General features: G+C 40.9%; 1 protein-coding gene and 1 pseudogene across 2 annotated transcripts in view; both read right to left on the bottom strand.

Moving 5' to 3' along the window:
* Positions 1 to 250: 250 nt before the first annotated feature.
* DTD1 (D-aminoacyl-tRNA deacylase 1) overlaps positions 251 to 23951 on the bottom strand; it is a 192029-nt gene continuing 168328 nt past the window's right edge. Inside the window, exons 5-6 of the mRNA XM_081034398.1 lie at positions 17817 to 17989; positions 251 to 842 (exon numbers count right to left, since the gene is read on the bottom strand). Coding sequence (XP_080890524.1) covers positions 17837 to 17989 — 153 coding nt within the window. The 3' untranslated portion in view covers positions 251 to 842; positions 17817 to 17836. The remainder of the gene's footprint in view (positions 843 to 17816; positions 17990 to 23951) is intronic.
* LOC308490888 (large ribosomal subunit protein uL16-like) lies at positions 8947 to 9572 on the bottom strand (annotated as a pseudogene). The gene has a single exon. The product of its transcript is annotated as a large ribosomal subunit protein uL16-like (transcript).

Below are 23951 nucleotides of genomic sequence, written 5' to 3'. Positions count from 1 at the left end.
CACACTTGGTCTCAGTAATTTGGCCATTCTGAAACTGGATTCCCCTTCCACATACACTCCTTTCTTGCCATCTCATGTCCAAGTAAAATGTCATCAACTACAAATTACCATGGGCATGCTCTCACTATGGAATCAGAGGCCTGTGTGAGTCACTCGGGGAAGGCATCTTACAAAAGGGTTGTTTGAAAAGAAGTGTAGATATATAGAGAGAAGGGTCAGACACATTGTATTTCTACAGACAAAACTGTTAAGCAGAAACACAGAAAGATTTGTTTAATAATAAAGTGGCCTTTTGAGGTTTGGAGTTTTATTATTATTTCTTTTTAGAAAAAGAAAATTTACAAGATGCAAAGGTCTCACACAATACATTATCATTGATGATTGTTCTCTTTACACCTTAACGTGGGCCCTGGTTTGGCCAGTGTTGGGAAGAACACGGACAGCATGAATGCATTTAAGATCCATCATGGACACACAGGAATAAACCAGTGTGAAAGGAGAACTCGATGACAAATGATATTGGGCCAGCCTGTTCCCAAAGCAAGCCAAGACAATGTGGGAAGAAACAATACCTTCCTGTGGAGGAGGCACAGGTGTATGCCCTGCTGCCATGTGCAGGGGTGCATTCCCCGGCGTTGGCAGCACTCACTTCCTCTATTAGACCACAGCAACAACATAAAATAATAACGCTCCTTTGGTGTTTTTTTGCAGGACTCTTCAGGTTCCCAATTTCTTATTTCTGTCTTCCTTTTCACGATTCAGTTCCAAATTCTTAAAGCAGTGTGGGTGCTTAGCAATTTTCATGAATTTTTCAGGATCCAGTTGTGCCCAATGATAATATGCTAAAAAGAACAAAGATAAGACATACTACTCAGAAAGGTCCCAAAAATTTGCTTCAAATCCTGTTAAAAATCTGACCAAGTATTATAAAGTAGCTAAAGATACCACCCTTTTGCAAGTTCATACAATGACAATAGCATGACAGTGTTTCACTTTACTGTGAAAAATCTGCCATGTTATCAGTGTTAATTCAAATGCCTTTTCACCAAAGTTTCCAATTTTTCAGAAATTTTTTCTTAGAACTCAAAAAGACACCAAACCAAGTATCTGGAAATTAAACAACGCACTTCTAAATGGCTTCTGCAGCAAAGAGACATTACAAGGCAAATTAGAAAACATTTTAAAGTGAATGAAAATAAAAATACCACGTAGAAAAACTGTAATATTCACCTTGGGGAGTGCTTACAGGGAAATCACAGCATTAAATGCTTATATGAGAAAAGAAGAAAGCTGTCAAGAATCTGAGTTTTCATCTTAAGGAACTAAAAGAATAAAAACAAAATAAACCCAAAGCAAACAGAAGTAGGGGAAAACTAAGACAAGAACAGGAAAAAATGAAAATTCGAACAGAAAATATGATCAATAAGATTGATAAACTTACCAGAAAAGAAGACACAAGTTATGAATATTAGGAATCAAAGAGGCAACATAAGTACAAATTTTACAGATATTAAAAGGACAAAATAGATGTATCACAAACAACTTTATACCCATAAATTAGACAACATAGATAACATGGACAAATTCCTTGAAAAAAGATACAAGACCTCATTTCCAAATCCTGTTAACAACAATGGAGGCAGAGGGGTGGGGAGACTAAAGAAAGCATAGGGACAGGGAATAAACAAAATGCTTTTTCTTGGGATATTGTTGATACTGTTCAAAGAATGATAGATTCTTTAGAATAAAATGTCTAAGTGCCTCGAGTTTCTCTCTGTAATTTTAGGGCTACTACAAAAACCAGCTGGTCTTGCCAAGATTTGTGAGGCAAGCATATGTCATCCAAGAGTTGAACTAAATCCCAAACTTAAAGCAGTTTCTATTCCCTCAGATATAAATTCAAATTGGAATTCCTGGTAGTTCCAGTCAAGACAGCAGAATAGGTAAACACTGTGCTCACGTCCTCTCACAAAAATATCAAACTTACAACAAAATTACAGAACAATCATCATTGAGAATTGCTTGAAGAATAGCTGAACAAAAGTCCTATAATCAAGCATAAGAGAAGCCATATCAAAACTAGTAGTGGGGGGCAGAGACATAGAATGGGCTGGCCCCATACCCACATATGGCAGTTAAAAATTGGAAGGGATATCTCATCTGCGGATGTGCCCCCTAAGGAGTGAAGGGTCCCAAGCCCAAGGTTCCAGTGCCAGGAAGAGAAGTCCCACAACTTCTGGCTGTGAAAACCAGCAGTTTGTGACTGAGTGAAATAGATGGTTGAAATCCCAGGAGTTCCTCCTAAAGGGCCTGAGCATGGGCTCACTTGCGTATGGACTCACTTGCTCTGAGCTCCAGTGCTGGAGCAGGAGCTCGAAAAGTGCCAAGAACATAAGCGGAAAAACTGAATTATCTGGCTTCAGGGCAAGAGCTGGAAGGGTAACTGGCAGGCACCACTGTTCAATGGTTGAACCCTCCCCTCATAGAGCCAGCAGGTAGGCCCCGTTGTTCTGCTACTGAGCCCTTCCTCCACCATGCCTACATGTGCGGGTGGGCACCAAATCTGAGTCTCCATCAAACTAGCAAACACTGTTTGCCCCTCCCTGGTGATTCCCTGAGACCTCATCCCACCCAAATTTGTGTGCCTGCCCAAGCCTCTTTCAGCAGCTTTTCCAGACAAACAACCTATCTCAGCTTATGTTGCAGACTTTCCAAAACTCTCTTAAAGGTTCACAACCCTCCCCCTGCCAAAAAAGCAGCATGCCCCTCAGTGTGCCCCATACCTCTTGCTAAGTGGCCCCAAGCCTGGCACTATTGGCAGCCAGCCTCAGTTTTCAGCTTAACTTCTCCTAGGTACCTCGAAGCCTACCACAAGTAGCAACCATCTGCAGATCACTTTGTAGCTCCTACCAGGTAGCTGGGGCTGGGTGCAGGCAGTGGCTAGCCTTGGCCTGCATCAGAGCTCCTCCCAAGAGGTCCCAGAACCAACACCAGGAGGCTGGCTTCAGATCATACCAGAGATACCACCCAACCCACTCCACAATCAACACACCCAAAGGGCAGACTCGACAGGCACCAGAACCATACTGAAGCAAATCCTGCTCTGTGGAGTAAACCCCTGTACAACAGCTCCTCCACTGCAGTCATGGCCAATCCTCACAGCCAGTCAGTCTGAGAGTCAATCCCTCCCACTGACATGCCAACAGCAATCAAGACTCAACTACAACAGGAGGGCATACACAACCCAAACAAGGGACATGCCTAGAACACCCAGCTTATGTGACCAGGGACACTGCATCACTGGGCCCCATGGGACGTCTACAACATAAAGCCACTCTACCAAGACTGGGAGATGTAGCAGATGTATGTACATAAGAAATAGAAACAAACACAGGGAAATAGCCAAAATAAGGAGGCAAAGAAACAGGTCCCAGATGAAAAAACAGGATAAAACTCTAGAAAAAGAACTAAACAAAATGGAGAAAAGTAATCTACCAGATGCAGAGTTCAAAACCCTGGTTATGAGGATGCTCAATGAACTTAGGGGAAGAGTAGATAAACTCAGTGAGAATTTCAACAAAGAGGAAACATAAAAATGGAGATACAAAACATAAAAAATATTCAGAAATGAAGAATATAATAACTGAAATGAAAAATACCTTAGAGGGAATCAACAGATTAGATAAAGCAGAGGGCTGAATCTGTGATTTGTAAGACAAGGTAGCGGAAAACACCCACTCAGAACAGCAAACAGAAAAAAGAATCCTGAAATACGAGGACAGTTTAAGGTAACTCTGGGACAACATCAAGCGTATCTACATTTGCATCACCCGGAGAAGAGAGATAGCAAGCAACTCAAAACCTATTTAAAGATATAATGATGGTAAATGTCCCTAACTTGGTGAAGGAAAGAGACATACAAGCCCAGAAAATGCAGAGTCCCAAACTAGATGAAACCAAACAGGCCAATACCAAGACATGTTATAACTAAAATTTCAAGATGGCTGAGACAAAGAGAACCTTAAAAGGAGTAAGAGAAAAGCAGTAAGTTACTAACAAGGGAACTCCAGTAAGACTGTCCGCTGATTTTTCAACAGAAACTTTGCAGGTCAGAGGGGATTAGCAGGAAATATTCAAAGTGATGAAAAGCAAGCAAGGACCTACAACCAAGATTACTCTACCCAGCAAGTCTATCATTTAGAATCGAAGGAGAAATAAAGAGTTTCCCAGACAAGAAAAAGCTAAAGGAGTAGAACACCACCAAACCAGTATTACGAGAAATGTCAAAGGGACAAGAAGAAGGGGAAGGAGGAGGAAGAAGAGAAAGAGGAGGGGCGGGGGAAGGAGGAGAAAGAGAAGGAGGAAGAGAAGATAAAAAAATGAGTAATAAAATGGTAATAACTACATACCTATCAATAATTACTTAAATGTAAATGGATTAAATGCTCTAACCAAAAGCCAAATGGATGAAGATGTAGTACATATCTACCATGTTTCCCCCAAAATAAGATCTAATCAGAAAATAAGCCCTAGCATGATTTTCAGGATGACATCCCCTAAACATAAGCCCTAATGTGTCTTTTGGAGCAAAAATTAATATAAGACCTGGCCTTATTTTGGGGGAAACATGGTATAAAGGACTATTAATTGGCCATAAAAAAGAAAAGAATGAAATCTTACCATTTACAATAACATGGATAAACCCAGAGGGTATTATACTAAGTGAAATAAGTCAGAGAAGGACAAATACCATATAATTTCACTTATATGTGAAATCTAAAAACAAAAGAAACAAACAAAACAGAAACAAATTCATAGATACAAAGAACAAACTGATGGTTGCCAGATGGGAGGGAGGTTGGAGGACTGGGTGAAAAAGGGGAAGGAATTAAGAAGTACAAATTGATAGTTACAAAAGTCATGGGGGTGCAAAGTAAAGCATATGGAATATAGTCAATAATATTGTAATAACTATATATGGTGCCAGGTGGGTGCGAGACTTATCAGGGGGATCATTTCATAAGTTATATAAGTGTCTAACCACTATGCTGGACCCCTGAAACTAATATAATATTGAATATCAACTGTAATCGTAAAAAAATTTTAATTTGAATTTTTAAATAATAAAGAAAATAAAATTAAAAAAAGAAAAACCCATTTGCTCCTATTAATACCTTTCTCCTCACCTGCAATACTAATATCTGAAATTCTGACCTTCAGGGAATTCCACCTTCTTGGTATACATAAAACCCTTTGTTTTTGAACTGAAAGTGAGCTTTGGGATCCTTATTGAATATATTACTCTTTTACATTTACTCCAATTAAATATTCTACATGTTTTAATGCTTTTGAATAATAAGTGTATGCTTCAAATGTTTGATGTTCAGGTAGAAAAGATAAGGTCTAATATAGAAGAATAAATGACCTAGAAAATTTTCACGATATTCTGTGAGATGATAAAAGCAAATATATATATACAGTGTACCTCTAACTTTGTAAAATTAGAAAAAGAGAACAGAATTATCTGCTTAGAGAAAATGTTATAAAAGTATTATGTTAATGGTTATCTTAGAATAATGAGATGGCGGATAACTTTTATGTTCTTCTTTGAGCATTCTGGCATTTTTGAAATTTTCTATAATGAAAGACCATTCATTTTGTAATTGAAAAATAGCTTTTATAAGAAATTTTATAAGACAAAGACAATTTAGGAATTTAAATCCCTCCTAGAGAATCAGAACTGGAAGGGATTCTGAGAGGTTTCAGCACAGGGACTCTCAAATTTTTTAGGTAAACCACTCAGGCACAGGGGACTTTATAAAGCACTTAACCCGAAGGGTTTACAACTAAGCATGCTTCCAAAACTAACTGTGCTACTACTGGGAGCCCTAACAGGCAGTCTTAATCATAACATCAACATTAGTATTATGAGTGGTTAGCTTCCAAATGGCATGCAAGAGCCTTTTGGCCAGTAGTGGATACTGTTCCACCTGAAAGCCACTGCCACACCACGATACATGGATTGGTCATTAGATGCTCTTTACTTCCACTCTCACTTTCAATAAATGTTCCTTCTCATTTTCTTGTACATAAACCTATAGAAAAACCTAGAGACCAGGTTGCTGGTCATCAACTAGGCATAGCTGGACACACATAGCTGGACACATGAGGCTCACATAGCTGGAAGCATGAACTGGGAGGCAGGAGTGAGCCATCTGTGAGGTCCATTTGCCAGATTAGAAGTGCTGAGCAGAAGTCATGTTCAAGCTGATAAACACATGATTCTCTAGAAGAGTGGACCACTGACTCTTAAAATTTAGAAACCCAGGAGGAGGGGTAATGTGCCTCCTTCTGAGAGCTGTTGAGAGGATGACATCTATTCCCAAATGCATTTGTTTTTTTTTTGATGTCTCTGTGAGCCCGGTGAGCTATTTAAAGGCCAGACAGGACCTGTAGGCTGGGGGCACCTCACAAGCTGTAGTAACAAGTGCCTAATAACTCAGCACCACCACTTCCTAGCCTTATGAAGAAGCTGCTGGAGTGCTTCTCTTTACTTCCTGCAAACGTCAGGAACAATGGGGAATAGTCCAGGACCAGGTAAGGAATCCCTTCGCAGTCTGTTTAAACACTGTGTCTCTCAAAGATGTTAACTTCCAGCTGATCTGCTTCTGGCTTCAGGCCATGAGATCAGCCATGAGATGTAAGCGCTAGAGTTAGGATATACAAACACCACAGACCTGCTCTCCAAATCTCTGTCAAAAGAACCAAGCTTTTATTTATTTCAGGTCATGGCCGGGGATCTAATCTGAGTTTATTTGCCTAGAAAAGGAAGGTTGTTCTGTGAAAAACATTAAAGTGGCTGGGAAGTCAATGTTATCAATGAAGGATTCAGTTGGACCTTCTAGCATTGTTAGAGATTCCAGAGAGCCCTCCACTGAATTGTCAAAAGAGAGACTCCCTTCCTTTGCTTGAGTGCTGATGGTCCCCACTTGGTGATGAGAACATGAGGACAGTGATTCAATTTTCTAATGAAGAAAGTAAAGTGTGGTGTGATGTGATAGTGGGGAAGGAACAAACTGACGTCAATCAGGTGTGTGTGTTTTTTTGGTTTTTGTTGTTTTGGCTTAAATTTTACCCTATCTATTTCTCATGTATATTTGTATATATTTAACCACATCAGTCTTACAGAACTTATAGTGGTTCAGACGATGGTCTCAAAATCTTAATTCAGTTCCCCTAGGTTAGTGCTATACAACTGAACTTTCTGCAATTATAGAATTGTTCCATATCGGTGCTATTCAATATCCAGTCACTAGACTATTGAGCACTTGAAATGTGGCTACTGTGACAGGAATTTTCCATTTTGTTTAATTTTAATTAACTTACGTTTAAATATCCACAAGCAGGTAGCACTACTGTATTAGACAGCACACTCAAGGTTATCTGTAAGCTTAGCTCTGCACTTCAGCAATAGACAGAATTGCTAATTATGGCCAGCTTCTTGCCAATTTATTTTCTTTTTAATGTTTTTAAATTTTTATTTATTTATTTATTAAGTCAAATTTATTGGTGTGACAATTGTTAGTAAATTACATAGGTTTAAAGCGTACAATTTTGTAATACATCATCTATATATAACATTGTGTGCTCACCACCCAGAGTCAGTTCTCCTTCCATCACTATATATTTGATCCCCTTTATCCTCATCTACCATTCCCCTCCCCCTTACCCTCTGGTAACCACTAAACTGTCATCTGTGTCTATGAGTTTTTGCTTCTTTATTTGTTTGTCTTGTTCCTTTGTTGCTTTCAGCTTTATAACCCACCTATCAGTGAAGTCATATTGTTCTCAACTTTTTCTGTCTGACTTATTTCACATAGCAAAATAACCTCAAGATCCATCCATGCTGTCACAAACGGCAGTATTTCACCTTTTCTTATGGCAGAGTAGTATTCCATTGTATCCCAAGAAAAGACAAACAACCCAATTAAAAAATGGATAGAGGATATGAACAGAAAATTATCCTAAGAAGACATACAAACGGCAAACAGATATATGAAAAAAATGCTCAACTTCACTAGCTATTAGGAAAATGCAGATCAAAACCACAATGAAATATCACTTCACACCTGTTAGAATGGCTATCATTAACAAGACAAACAATAACAAGTGTTGGAGAGGCTGTGGAGAAAAAGGAACCCTTATACACTGTTGGTGGGAATGTAGATTGGTGCAGCCGCTATGGAAAGCAGAATAGAGGTTCCTCAAAAAATTAAGAATAGAATTACCATATAACCTAGGAATCCCTCTCCTGGATATCTACCAAAAAAATCTGAAAACATTTATCCATAAAGATATATGTACTCCGATGTTCATTGCAGCATTATTTATGGTGGCCAACCGACATGGAAACAACCAGTGTCCAATTTATTTTCTTTAAAAAAAATTCATTTAAATTAAAAACAACAATAACAACAACAGATAACCATTTCACCCATTTCTCCCACCCGCTGGTAACCACCATTTTGTTCTCTGTATCTGTGAGCTTGGTTATTACTACTATTATTATTATTATATTTCACATGTAAGAGAGATCATATGGTATTTATCTTTCTCGGACTTATTTCACATAGCATAATGCCCTCAAGGTCCATGCATGTTGTCACAAATGGCAAATTTCATTCTTTTTTATGGCTGAATAATATTCCATCATACACATATACACACACACACACCCCACAATTTCTTTATACATTCATCCATCAACGGACCCTTAGGGGTTTTTTTGCATATTTTACCTATTTTAAATAATGCTGTAATGAATGTGGGGGTGCATACACATACGTTTTTGAGTCGTGTTTATTTTTTATTTTATTTTATTTTATTTTAACAGATAGGAAGTACCATTTTTTATTGGTGGGTGTAAAGAGGGGGCAGTGACAAGAGTCATGAGTGTTGGGCCCGCCATTTGTCCAGGGGGCAATGATTACGGATGTATTTGACCCCACAGTTATCTGGGATGAGCTGCTTTTTAGCCACCATGTCTTCAAACTCCTCCGCAATAAACTTAGTAAAGCCCCACTTCTTAGATATGTGGTTCTTCCAGTGGCCAGGAAGAATTTGGCTGCCCATAGAGCCTCAATCACATGCTCTTGTTCTGCAGCTTGGTGCGGATGGATCTGATGACTTGGCCAATGTGGACCCTTGTCACTGTGCCCTGAGGCTTTCCAAAGGCACCCGCAAACCTTTCTGGAGTCTGTCAACCCCAGTACAGGACAACACTTTGTTGATGCGGATGACAGGGAAGGGTTGGATCTGCACTCGGATGTGAAAGCCGTCTTTGCCACAGCTTTTCACCATGTACTTGTTGGCAGCCTCCAGAACTTCAGAAAAGAGCTGCTCATAGTCATCTGACACCGTGTGGCCACAGAGTGAAACTCATCCACTTTTGCCTTCTTCAGCCCCCGCTCAAAGATGCAGATCTTGGTTTCAGGGACACCTCGACAGAAGCGACACTTTGCGTACAGCTTGTTCTTAGAATAACGGTAACATTGGGTGGGGCAGTGGTCCATGGCGACACCAGGATCTTCAGTGGCACACCGAAAGGGAAAGAGGGGTCATGTTTATTTTTTAAGGCAACTGAAGCCTGGGCTTAAAGAATATCCAGTCCTACTGCTGGTAAAGTAACATAATGTGGCTTTAGTGAGGAAGCAGATCAACCTAATATATAGCAAAGCCAGAACAACACTTAAGATTTGGGGGAGCATTTTCTCAATCCACTGAGATTTTGCTTCCCGGCAATTGTCATCAGTTTAGCTCAAATAAACTCTTATAAGCTTAAAAAATAAATAAATAAAAAATAATGGGGTGGCTGGTTAGCTCAGTTGGTTAGAGCTTGGTGCTGGTAGCACCAAGGTTGCCGGTTTGATCGCCACATGGGCCACTGGGAGCTGAGCCCTCCTCAAAAAAATTAATTAAAAAAAGATTTGGGAACAGTAACCTCCTCCAGGTAAGAAGAGAGAGAATGGGGCAGGAAATAATAATTGAAGAAATATTGCTTGAAGTTTCCCAAGTGTACTGAAAAACATACATTTACAGATTCCAGAAGCTCAGAAATTGCAAAGCAATCATCAGAATGAAACTTAGATATGATATAGATGTTGAAATTATCAGAAAAGGAAAAATAACGATTAATATATTAAAAGCTCTAATGAGGAAGTAGACAATATACAAGAACAGATGGGTCATGTAAGCAGAAAGATTGAAACTCCAACAAAGAATCAGAAGAAAATTCTAGAAATAAAAATGCATTGTAACAGAAATGAAGAATTCTTTGATGGATTTATCAATAGACTGAACAATCAGTACGCTTGAAGATAGGTCAGTACGAACTTTCTAAACTGAAATGCAAAGAGAGAAAACAATCAGGGGGATAAAGGGAATAGACCATCCAAGACCTGTGGAGCAATTGCAAACAAAGTTTAACATGTACGTACGAGCTGGAATACCAAAAGGAGAAGAGAAAGAGAACAGAGAAGAGATATTTCAAGTAATAATGGCCAAGAACATCCCAACCTTAATAACAGAAGACACCAAATCACAGATGCTGGAAGCTCAGAGAAGAATACCAGGCAGAAACCATACCTAGACAAATCATATACAAGCTGCAAAGAAAATAAATAAAGAGAAAATCTTGAAAGAAGCCCGGGGTGGCAGATGGGGAGGAAGGCAGAGAGGGGTGCACAAGGACAGCCGTGAACCCAGGTCATCATACAAGGATAAGACTTAAAGAGGACTTCTCAGAAAAAACTATGAAAGCAAGAAGAGACTAGAATAAAATATTTAGAGTATTGAAAGAAAAAACCCACCAATCTAGAATTCTATATCACTGAAATTATCTTTCAAATCTAAGAGAGAAACAAAGACTTTCTTAGATCTGCCCTGCAAGAAATGCTAAAAGAAGTTCTTCAGGCAGAAAGAGCACAATAGAGGTCAGAAACTTGGGTTCACATAATGAAAGGAAGAGTGCTAGAGAAGAAATTAAGGTAAAATGGGCCTTTTCTTTTTCTTATTTTTAATCCATCTAAAAATATTTATAAAACAGTAATAGTAATAATGTATTGAGCTATATAGCAAATGGAAAGTGAAATGAATGACAGTAGTGTGAACAGACAGGAGAGACGGGCTGGGAAACACTACTATAATATGAGGTACCTGTAATACATGTGAAGTGGTACAGTGCTATTTGAAGGAGGACTTAGTTTAAAATGTATACTGCAAACTCCAGGGCAACCACCAAAAAAGTTGTTTGAAGTTAAAAAAAAAAAATCTCAGAGGCACAGCTAGTTTTGTACCATGAAATACCAGCACATGTACTGGGGAAGTGGTATGAATGTTGACACAGGGAAGCAAAGTAAAGCTTCCTTTATTTTGAATGAAAAGAGATTCTACCTCTACAGTGGGGAAAAACAGTGAAAACTGCTGGAATATCCTTTTAACAGAACACACGCATAACACAACTGTTTTAGCTCATTAAGAAGGAATATGCTCAGCCAGGACACGTCTTAGTATTCAGATAAAGGTCAAGTTGAAAAAGCAAACAGATGGCAGCTTCCAAAAGATTTCCCTTGTTTGTTTTCAAGTGTGTTGACATTTGAGGATAGAAATGTGGGGTGCTGGTCAGGAGCATGATCCTCTCACACCTAATGATAACAGTTAAGTAAATACTCAAATGAGGAGGTACTTGAACCTGCAGTCAAAAGCAGAAACCATATTCTTTTAGTGAGAAGTTGTCCTAGTGACTTTAGCTGTGGGCCAGAAAGGGGCAAAAACTGAGTTGCAGCCTCGTAGAAAACCTTGAATCCTCCCAGAGAGGTGAGGAAGCCTGAAGGAATGAGAGAGAGGGCAAACACAGAAGTTAATTTTAGCAGTCTCATGTCCCTTTGAAAAATAAGAAGCAACGTTTGCACTGGGAGAGAAATCTTGACACCCTGGGAATGTCCTCTGAACCATGAAGGTTTTTTACTGATTTTTAAAGAAAAATATGCCCATGCAGTTTCTCATTCCATTTTGCCTTTTCTTTCTCTCTCATGCCTTGGAAACTAAAAGCTGCTCCCCTTCTGGCCTGTGAGGCTCCCTAGGGCTCTTTCTGTTTTCAAAGACAAGCAAATGAAAACAGCAGTTCCCCACAATGAGGTGGTATGCGGCGGAAGGGGGAGGACTGCAGTTTTTCTGTGGAGCAGAGCATAAGCCAAGGTCACTTTCTGCCTGCCACTACTTAATTCAGCTCTTAGAGAAATCTGAATACTGGGTGGTGATTTTGTGGGTCTACTGGAATGACAAATTTCATTAGAAGGGGCAACAAAAGCCCATGGGAAACAAAAACCCCAACTATATGTATAACTGGAGTGCTAGCTGTCCTTTAGTCTAGCCCCCTTTAGGGTCTGCAATCTGGGAACATGGCTAAAATCCCGGAAGTAGGGGTGCCGAAGCCCCTCCCTGGTCTGTGGATGTGTCAGAGGCAGCCATCATGAGGACTCAGAGGACCCCTCCCTTACATCCAACCACACCTGGATGTCAGCACCAGCCACCAGGACTGTGCTGACTAATGGTTTGAATAATCGCACTAGATGCCTACCTTAAACTGTAAATAAATGAATGGTTTCCCTCCTGCAAGTAGTCAAAAACCCAGATGGTACTACATAAATGTACAAAAAAAGAAGTGGCTTCTGCATTTTCGTGGGCCCATCCAAACTTCCTTATATGGCTCCATCCCACTGAGTAGCAGAAGGGTAAATCTTGAACACACGGTCACGCTGTGTCACCTTGGTGTCAAAACAGCTCCCTGAGTCCTCAGTGGCTGGTGTGGCTAGGCACTTGGGCCCTGGTGCACACAGTGACGGGCACTCGACTGCTCGGGGCCAGAGGCCCTCCCTGGCTGACTTGGCCTTACCTCAGCTCTCACTAGCACTACACACCCCTCAAGTCTCATCCAGGAGGCCAGAAGGAGGTTATTTCTAAGACCTGCAGGGACCAACAGAGCTGAGGCCATAACCTCTCTGCCCTCCCGGAGGAAGCTGTTTCTTTACAATCTCTAGGGCAGGCTCACCTCACCCCTTCCACCAAGACCCATGATGGGCCAAATGGATCCCCACACAGTTCTCTTCTGGGCACCCCCTCCACAGGGTAAGTGAGATCTTACATTAACTCTTTCCACCTCCCAATGCGTAACCACGTCTGGCTGCACCTTCTGCTCAGCTGCAGCAGCCTTGTGGAGACCTGGAGCCCTCCTGCACAGCAGTCTCCTTCCCAGATTCCCACCAAGGACCAGAGCACAGGAGGCCCTCAGAGCTTCTAGGTTTCCCATCAACCTAACTCCCACCCCAGGGATTCTGGCCTGGAACAGGGAGAGAGAATGCCAATTGTGGCCTCTGGTTTCCCCTTCATCTGACCCTCTTTTCTCTTCCAGTGACTCTTCTCACCTGAGGGCTTTCTTTTACCTTTCCTCTGGTTCAGGCAGGGATTTCTCCCTACATCATTCCTCCTTATTCATCCTCTCCCCACCTCTTCCTAGGGCCATAATGATGATATGGCTGCAGTGACCTTGATTTACAGGGAAAAGGAAGGAAAACACATCTGTCTGCTCTTTCCAAAACACTGTGCCCCTTGAGTTTGCTTCCCCTACTGCTTTGTTCCCTCTCTTGCTAATTCTTTCTGGGTGTTTGATAGGACAGTAGTATAATTTAGCCCAAGTTTTATGCTACCCAATCTGCATGATCTTGAGAATAAATACAATTACAAATTTTTCAACTTTTCATCTATTTTGGAGAAGCAAAAAAATATATACCAACAAGTCTAAGAAATTTTGCCTCTTAAACTTGGGAGATACTAGAAAGAACAGTATCACCTACTTTCACCTCTTACCCTTCTTTCTTTGTGTCTGGTTTTCTTTTTACAAACATGTCCTCCGGGAAGTTCTGTGACACACAGTTACTGTCACTTCCTCTATGTGTGGGGCCCTCGGGTGCTTTTCTTGCTCACAGAAATGGCAAAGTCACTACCAGGCCATCCAAGACCTGTGGGGCAACTAAAAACAAAGTTTAGTGCCCAGTGGCCACTAATGTCCATGGTACACCCTGTAATGGAATTATTCTGAGATCAAATTCTAACATGAATGCAGTTTTTATATTTTGCACTGATTTTAAAAGTATAATTCAATATCCCTCAATAAATAAAACATATTTTTAAAATATTGATCAGACATAGGTAAAGCAAAAAACAAAATAAATTTATAAAATATGTTAGCAAGTTGGTAAATACAATCAAAAAAGGATTCAACTAAAACTAGATAGATACATACAAAAAAATGAAACGAGACCACTTTCTTATACCATATACAAAAATAAACTAAAAATGGATTAAAGAATTAAATGTAAGACCTGAAAATATAAAATTCCTAGAAGAAAATATAGGCAGCAAACTCTTTGACATCAGTCTTAGCAATATTTTTTTGCACATATCTCTTCAGGCAAAAGCAACAAAAGCTAAAAAAACAGATGGGACTACATCAAACTAAAAACTTTTGCACAGCAAAGGAAACCATCAACAAAACAAAAGGCAACCGACTGAATGGAAGACAACATTTGCAAATGATATATCCAATAAGGGATTAACATCCAAAATATAAGGAACTCATGTAACTCAACATCAAAAAATAAACAATCTGATTTAAAAAATGGGCAGAGAAACTGAATAGACATTTCTCCAAAGATGACATACAGATGGTCAACAGACATATGAAAAGATGCTCAACATCATTAATCATCAGGGAAGTGCAAATCTAAACCACTATGGGATAACACCTCATACTTGTTAAGAATGGCTATTATAAAAATGTCAATTAATAACAAGTGTTGGTGAGGATGTGGAGGAAAGGGAACCCTTGTGCACTGTTGGTGAGATTGTAAATTGGTGCAGCCACTATAGAAAACAAAATGGAGGTTCCTCAAAAAATTAAAAAATAAAATGACCCAGCAATTCCGTTTTTGGGTATTTATCCAAAGATATAAGCAAAAAAGATATAAGCACCCCTATGTTTATTACAGCATCATTTACAACAGCCAAGATATGGAAGCAACCGAGGTGTCCATCAATGGGTGAATGGATAAAGAAGAGGTGGTACATATACACAACGGATTATTACTCAGCCATAAACAAGAATGAAATATTGCCATTTGCAACAACATGGATGGACTTAGAAGGTATTATGCTAAGTGAAGTAAGTCAGACACAGACAAATACTGTATGATTTCACTTACAGGTGGAATCTAAAAAACAAAACAAATGAACAGAAAAACAAAACAGAAACAGACTCACAGATACAGAGAAAAACCGATGGTTGCCAAAGGGGTCAGGGTAGGGGAATGAGCCAAAAAGATGAAAGGGAATAAGAGGTAGAAACTTCCAATTAAAATAAATAAGTCACAGGGATGTAATAATGTGCAGCATAGGAAATATAGTCAATAGTATCGTAATAATTTTGTATGACAGATGGTTACTAGACTTTTTGTGGTGATCACTTCGCAAGTTATATAAACGTCTAATCACTATGTTGTACACCTGAAACTAATATAATATTGTATGTCAACTATAATTTTAAAATAAATAAAATATAAACTATACAAAATCAAATATTTAAAAAAATAAAGGAATCAACTAGATGGCATTAGAATTTTTAAAGCCATTTTGAAAATACAAAGCTCCAAAGGCACATTTGAATTTCTGTGTCTGTGTGTGTGTGTGTGCGCGCGCGCTTACATTGGTAAGTTAAGTTTGGTTACTGGGAGATGAGTGTTTATATTTTTATTCCTTTTTTATTCAGTGAGTTCACCGTGGGAGTCTGAAAATTTAATTTTTTTCCACTTGTCGTAATGTCCCAGCTCACGAGGGAAGAGGCTATTAATATTAAAACTGAAGGGAAAAGACATGGTACCGTGCCTGAGGGGGCCAAGAGAGTAAATACATGAAGGCTGGGTAGCTACCCTCAGACCAAGGAGAAGAAATAGGAAGGGTCCAGGGATGTTTCTTCTGAATCAAGGAATTATCCACTATGAAAACTTGGCCTAATGAATGCTGCTCTCTGGTCATCACGTTAGCCTGTCTTTCATTCTTCGTTGAGGGAGGAGGGGGTGCTGGAATGTTCTCTCCAAAATGCTCCCCAGGGGGCAGGGTAAGCCTGAGAAGCAGCTCCACAGAAACATGAGGAGAGCCCCCTCCCACCCAGCCCACTAGGACTATCAGTGAATTGACAACGCATCCTTTCTGATCTCTCTGTTCTGTCCTTAGGTCTGTTTATGTTTGCGAGCTGATTTCATTGCACCCAATTATCACTAAGGATACTACAATATATCTCAGTATCTAGTAGTGTGTGTCTTAAAAGGCATTTCATAGATAGATTTCTAACCCACCCACCGCCTTTCATAAGGGAAAGAGAAGGCAGAAAACCACCTTATGAATGTTCTTCTCTCCTGCAACTGGGCATCTCCAGGACAAACCTACATGTTGATTTGGTTTGAACCACAGTCTATAAGCTAAAGGCTCCAAAATGTACACCCAGACCTTGATCCTCTCTTGATTTCTGCAACTGCTTCCAAAGTGGCCTATCTGCTTCCAGCCTCGCTCCCCAGGGCTGCTTTGAGTGATCTTTTTAAACTTTGTATCTGATTATGTCACTTGTCCACTTAAAACCTTTCAGAGGCTCCCCATCACTACAGGATGAAATCCAAATTTCTTAGAGTTGCACACCAGATCCTAATGGCCCAGAACTCCCCTCCTTCTCTAACTTCAGACAAGCTCTCCAGACAAACCCCTACTTGTCCCCAATACTTCAGCCATTCTTCACTATCTCAGTTCCCAAACTCATCTGTCCTTGTCCCTGTCCCCAAATTTGCATCTGCTCTTCTCTTGGCTTAGGCAGCTCCCTACCCTCACCCCTCATCTCCACATTTCTACATGTTCTTCGAGGTCCAGTTTCAGAGTCCTCCCCTCCATGGAGCCTCCGTGACGTCCCTCTTTACCCCACCCCATGTCCCATCACCACCACAATGCACCATACTGCAGCATAATTCTTTCTACACTGCTCCCTGAACTTGTGAATTCTGGAAAGTAAGAGGCTCCTGATAATGCGCTCACTGGGGAAATGAACTTGAGCAATGGGCCATAAGATGGTTGGATCAAGTATGAGGCCTCTGATCTTCAAGCAGGGAGGTGGAGTTAATGCTACAGTGAAGCGAGATGAATTCCTGGGTGTGGAAGTGATGAGAATAAAACCCTGTTTCAGGACGTTAACGCGCAATGCCATGTGGGATGAAGTGAAGGATGCTGGGACATGAGGCAGGAAATTATGACAGAAGGCTGCTGCAGATAATGATGGTCTCCACTGGAGCTGCCCCACTGGAGAACAAGAATGGAGAGGATGGACCAAAGGCAAGAGCTTATCGGAAGCTCCTGGTCTGGATGCCGGATCTGCGAACACTCTAGAAATGTTAATAGTAGCAGCAGTTGTAAACTGACATAGGCAACTGAGGACCACCTAGGTGAACACACACAGAACCACCTAGGTGAACACCCCAGGGCATGGGTACCTGACCCTCCCACATCTCAACTTTTGTCTCCATCCTAGAAGTCAGTGAATTAAAGAAGCTATGGATGAATATTCGTAAAATGAGTTTGGTCTCAAAAGCCATTCTGTTCTCTATTCATTGATGTTTGCCCAAAATGTGTGAAGACAGACCTATGCAGGGAGGGGACTCTCCTACCTGAGTTCCATCCCTGAAGTCTACGGTTCCCGTTCAGAAGACACGTCGCCCTCAGCCCCACTGCTGGCACTGCGGTCTTCTTTTCGAGGAGCGTTTCTTTCTTTGCTTGATTCAGAAGGCCCTTTGGCTCTGGTCTTTTCTTTCCTCTGCTGCTGTTTTTCAAGCTTTGACAGCTGATTATAAAAAGTAAAAGAAATTATTTTGCAAGTGTAAACATGTGCCTGTATATCTAAAACACCAATTACTTCACAAGCAGCAACCATTGAAAAAGTTTTTGTCTGATAATCTGGTGACCACAGTGGGTCAGATGTATTATACCAAATTATACATAAAATGTTTATCAGTAAGGCACCTGAATCATTAACACAGATCAGTCATATGTATAATCTCTCTCAGACTTTCCCTCATAACTCAACTTGTCATGCAGTGTTTGGAAATAGTCAACTAACAGTCTTTTTTGACAGGCTGAGATGAGCCCTATAAGTGAAAAGGCTTTTAGTCTGTTCTTTTTTTCTTTGTTGTCTCTATAGCTTTTTCTTATCAAGCTGTCGTCCCACTTATTGTTTTTTAAAGAGTGATCAAAACACTCCACTATTTGCTAAAGATAACAATGAGGCTGTGAATAAAATACAAGCACATTTAGACATTGTCTGTTCTCAGGTTGTTCTTTGAGACTGAGCTTGACTCACTCGTCCACAGCCAAAACCCCAAGTGCTCCTAGCAGGCAATGTGGTGGCTACACAGGGATGCTGGCCATGGGAGCAATGTCCAATCCCAAAGGCACCTGGGTCCACTTTTCCCCTGGATATCTCCCCAATTTGTTCAAAGAAATCAGACTAGACGGTTGACAGAAACTTAGATCATTTAACACTTTGAGCAATAGCATGGCCACTCCAAAAATGCCAACTAAGAAACATGCAGAGAAGACTGGCCCAGCTTTGACATATGGGATTTTCTTGGACCAAAAAAGCCATCTGTAACAAAGCCCAAGAGACAGCAACACCCAGTTTCATCCGCGTCCCAGACCAAGACTGCAAACATTCTCTGGTCTACGTGGAAAGAGGGAAACTTAATGAATTGAAGGGTTGTCCTCTTCCTGCTGGTCCCTGTGCCATATCCAAAGAAAAGTCACTATAACCAACCAGCCAGATCTGTTACAGACAGACTTTGAGCTAAACCTTTAGATAGATCAACAATCAGCAGCTCTCAATTTGGTCCAAAAAACCAAATTTATTGATGACTGACTTGTCTTTCCTATCCCCATTTACATGAAAAGCTGCAGTAAACAACTAGGTTGGTTAACATGCTAATTAGATTTTCCGAATGAAGACATTGCTTCACCTTTGACCCACCAACTCTCCTCCCAGATAACTCCCCTGGATAAATTCAGTCTCACATGCACAAGAAAAGCTGATAAGAAGGTGTACTGTGGTGTTGTTTGTGTCAGCAAACAACTACAAACAACCCAAAGGTCCACTGACAGGAGAACAGATAAATACAATGTGGTATAGTCACATAAAGCGATAATGTAAAGCCGATCTACACGTATCAAAATGGTTTAAGTCTTTAAAATCGTATTATGCAAACCAAGCTAAGCTTCAGAAGGCTAAAGCAGGATCCCATTTACACAAAACAATACTAAATATTCTAATGGGCTCGTGCAGATACAGTATGCAGCAGGATAATACAAAGCAACTGCAGTACACGAGTTAACTTTGGCAGGAAAGAGAAGAGAATGGGATCATACTGGAATGAATACATATGGGCTTCCACTGTAACCATCAATTTTTACTTCTGTAAAAACACCACCAGATCTAGAACAGGGCTGCTGCCCAGTGCTACTATGTGAAGTGCTTGCTACTGGTATTTGGACCATTGATGATAAGATGCTCGTGCGGGATGTAAAACGACACACAGCTTCCTTTGTCAACAAAGTCTTTCTGTGAAAAGTATCAGCCACTAAATTGTGTGCTTAGTGGTGTAGCTGATTTCATTCAGGTGCAAGCTCTTTGTCTTGCCATGGCCTCGTAACAAACAGTTTGTGTATAGGCACTTTGAATAGGAATAACTGGAGCAAAGATGACAAAAGGTTACCCTTTTTAAAATCTGAGTCAAAGCTATACAGAACTACTTGCTATATTTTTCTCTGTACTATTATTTTTCCATGGATGATTATTTTTCTCTGTACTATTCTACCACAAATTAGGGAGGAATTTCTTGCATCTAAGATGACAGCCTTCCTTCTACGTTTCCCTTTTGGTGTTAAAATACTCTCTTTCATGAAACAATTAGGATAGTAAATGAGGTCCTTTTGTCTTGCTTCTTTTTGCAAAATGATCTTAGATTACATAATGTAAATGTACTTAACATTGTTGAACTGTACACTTAAAATTCTTACTAGGATGGTAAATTTTATGCTATGTGCATTTTACCACAATTTAAAAAATTTTTTGAGATAATTATATTACTTTCAGGTGTACAACATAATGATTAGGTATTTATATATACAGTTGACCTTTGAACAGTGCAGGGGCTAAGGGTGCTGATACTGCTTCCCCATCCCACCCCCGCCACGTAGTCAAAAATGTGCACATAACTTTTGATTCTTCCAAAATATAACTACTAACAGCCTATTGTTGATTGTAAGCCTTACCAATAACATAAACAGTCAACTAACAATATTTTGTATGTACATGTATTATATACTGTGTTCTTATAATAACGTGAGCTAGAGAAAAGAAACCGTTTATAAGTGGACCTGTGCAGTTCAAACATTGGTTGTTCGAGGGTCAACTGTATGGCAAAATGATCACCAGAATAAATCTAGTTAATATCCATCACACACAAAACCTTTAACGATCTTGGAAAACATGATGTTGTCAATTCATGCTGGACCCCCCAATTTCTTTCTCACTTTTTATATACCTAGTTCATGAAATTCAAACATCTGGAAATCAATGTTCTGCAGTGAAGTGTGACACTGCCTTCTGCTGCCAGCAGCTTCCATCTGCATCAGGGTCTGCATATGTGTTTACATACACGTGTGTTACACACATGTGTTATCCACAGGCTGAGATCACAAAGGCATATCCATATATAAAATCATGAACGTGTTCAAGTCAGGCACTGAGAAAGCATGAGTTTTATTTTAAAAAGAGATTCTTTCTGGTTCGTTTCCCCCTGTTTAGAGGTAAATATAGAAAATGTGAATATCACCAGTGACATAACCAAACCGAGCCTCCCCTCACTGCTCAAGCTCAATCTCCTGCAAAGGCCAGTTTGTGAAACAACCTGTCAGTCACTTTCCACTCTTTAAAGCTGTTGAGAAGCCAGAGCTTGAGAGGGTGATAGGGAACAATTCTGAATTAAAGCAGGTTTCCCAGAGGCTCTCCAGTCCTCACAACACCGCCCTGATTCAGAGATACCATCAAGAGTACAAAACTGGAAACATCAATTTGACCTCCCATCCCACCATGGACCATGCTTGTAAATCATGTGTGACAATTATTTAAGCAACAGGCATAACCCAAGTTTCTGTAAACAACGTAATGCTGATTCTCTCACATTATTTATCTTAAAACAATTCCAACCACATATGGCTCCATGCCTCAAAGTAAAGCTCTCTGTGAGAACATTGTGAACTAACCTTATAAATTTAAGCCTTTTCTCAGAAAACTTGGAATCCAATGTAGCCAAAATGTGGAATTTACATCTCAAGGCAAGATTTTTTTTTATTTTTATTTTTTTAGGAAACAAATGAGAAAGAAAAAGAGGAAGAAAAGAAATTGGTACTGTATGTGGACCGATGTAGACTCTCAGCAGCTTTCAAATTAGCAGGGAGATGCTTGTCAAGGAGAAACAGAGATCACTACGGGCCCTGTGAACACATTATCTACAAACACTAAAATGGAGTACTTTTGGTTTTTGGTTTGTTTGCTTGTTTTTAATTAACTGATGAGAGAGTGCACACTGCAAAGGAGACACTGTCCAAACCACACTGGCTCTAGTGTCTTAGAGAAAAATCCAACCTTCCAAAGCAGCGCTGGGCACAGACAGCACCAGGCGCCAGGTTACTGTCCTACAGCTGCCTGTACCTCTTCTGGTGGGTCTCAGAAAAGGGGGACCAAAGCAGGAAAGACTAGAATATCTAGATCCAAACCTCCCCAACGCATGATTAAATCCACTGAAAAAATAATTTCTTTTTAATTAAGATGTCCATGCTCTAATTGCACAAGGTAAGAATGAACTATTTAAACATGGGTATTACAATGTTCTACCGCAGAGCCAGCAAACTTAAATTGAAGAACCAGGCTGGTAGCAAAATGAGCGAAGTAACTAAGTATAAGACAATAAAGCATGGTGCCGACTGTGGCCACACTGGAGAGGACAGGCTCCACCTAAAGGCATTCACATTTTCTTTCTAAACATGTATCTGGGCAAATGTACTATCAATGGAATAGATATGGGCTACCTGTTAGGGACCCCCATGTTGCACCTCCACCTGTGTAATCCTGTTTGCTCATAACAACTCAGTAACAGTTATATTACCATCACCATCCCATGGAGAAGCCACTGTCAGCTGCCTGCACCACAGATAGTCATCTGCCTAGCTCCTTCCTCCCTCCCCTGCTGGCACCAGCAGCCGGCTATTTCAGAAATGGCAATGTCTGACCTGCTATCACACAGGCACGTGAGAGAAATCACAGCCAACGGGACCTGAGGGAGCTGCAGGGGGCCTCAGAGAAAGGCATCCCTACCTAATAGATACAGATGCAAAGAGACCCAGGGGACTTTGGAATGGTGGCAGCTCTCAGAACGAGGAGGGGACGTCCAGAGGTACACAGAGGCCTCTGGAGACCCCAGCAGGGCTGAGTGGGAGGAATTAGCTGTCCTGTACGGGAGGTCATCAAGCTCCTTACTGTTTTAAGCCACACTCGGGTAAGTCTGTAGCACTTGTAGCTGAAAGCAAAATATCTCATATCTACTGAAATAAATGAGAAAATGGATGGTCAGTGGGTAATGGGACTTGTTTAAGGTTTTTCAGCATGTGAATAGCTGAGATGGGAGCAAACTCCAGGCCTCTAGACACAAAACTCCATTTTCTTTCCAGGGAGCTACATGCCCTCTTAATCTAGGAACTTCATTTAACAGATATTTCTGAGCACCAGCTGTAAGTCATGCCCTATTCTAGATGCCAGGGACACGGAAGAAGATAAAGCAGAGCCCCTGGCTTTCTGGGGATGACTGTCTACCAGATGAATGATTGGCAGTCCCCACTTACGATGAGCCAGGCCCTGTTCACAGTACTTGGCAAGTATGAAGGGTACTATTATAATACCCATTTTAAAGTGGAGAAAGCCGGGATGCTGGCAATGCCCCCACCCCCATTCTACCTCAGCACACAGCAGGCCAAGCTGTCATCTTTCACTCATGTTTTGATTGGTAGAAAATATATGGGGCGGGACCTCAAGGCCATCTCCATTTACCAAATTAAAGAAAAACTGGTCCTAATATGAGTCCAGCTCCTTCGTGGTTTAGCAACGAGCTGCTACAGGACCTCAGTGTGCCTGTATGTTTTTGCCCTGATGGCTGAATAAGTAAGAAGGGGTAAATACAACAATTACTGAACTTTAATCAGCTGGGAACAGGCTGGATAAGGAAGCAGAGTGGGGATAGAGCACCAAAGGCACAGAGCTAGCTGTCTAATGTCCCTGGCACTTGTACTCGGGAAAAGGCCCTATGGCCTGTCAATGGCAGTGGAAGATCATACCAGGGTGAGGAAGATGAGTTTGGCCCCAGGCCCACCCACTGAGATGGGGCAGGCATGGAGCAGGGCATAGCCCAGCTGCTAGCATCAGGAGAAAGTACAGCCCAGAAAACAGGACCGGGACCTCAGGGACCAGCCAGAGCAGGGGAGCAGCCAAAGAAAGGAGTGAACATCAGAGCATCACAGCAAGGAACACAGGGTGGCCAGAGAGCCTCAAGTTGGGGGCAAGCCCCGAGGTTCAGGGAGGTCAGGAAGGAGATGGTTGAGGCGGGCATGGCAATGGAAGCCGGGGCTGAGGGTGGGGTGGGAGTCAAGGTCCTGATGGAAGGCTAAGAAAGCACGCAAATTGCAGAGACCAGCATCATCCT

Source organism: Rhinolophus hipposideros, assembly GCF_964194185.1.
Source record: "Rhinolophus hipposideros genome assembly, chromosome: 22".
NCBI lineage: Eukaryota > Metazoa > Chordata > Mammalia > Chiroptera > Rhinolophidae > Rhinolophus > Rhinolophus hipposideros.
This window is presented reverse-complemented; position numbering and strand designations above follow the sequence as displayed.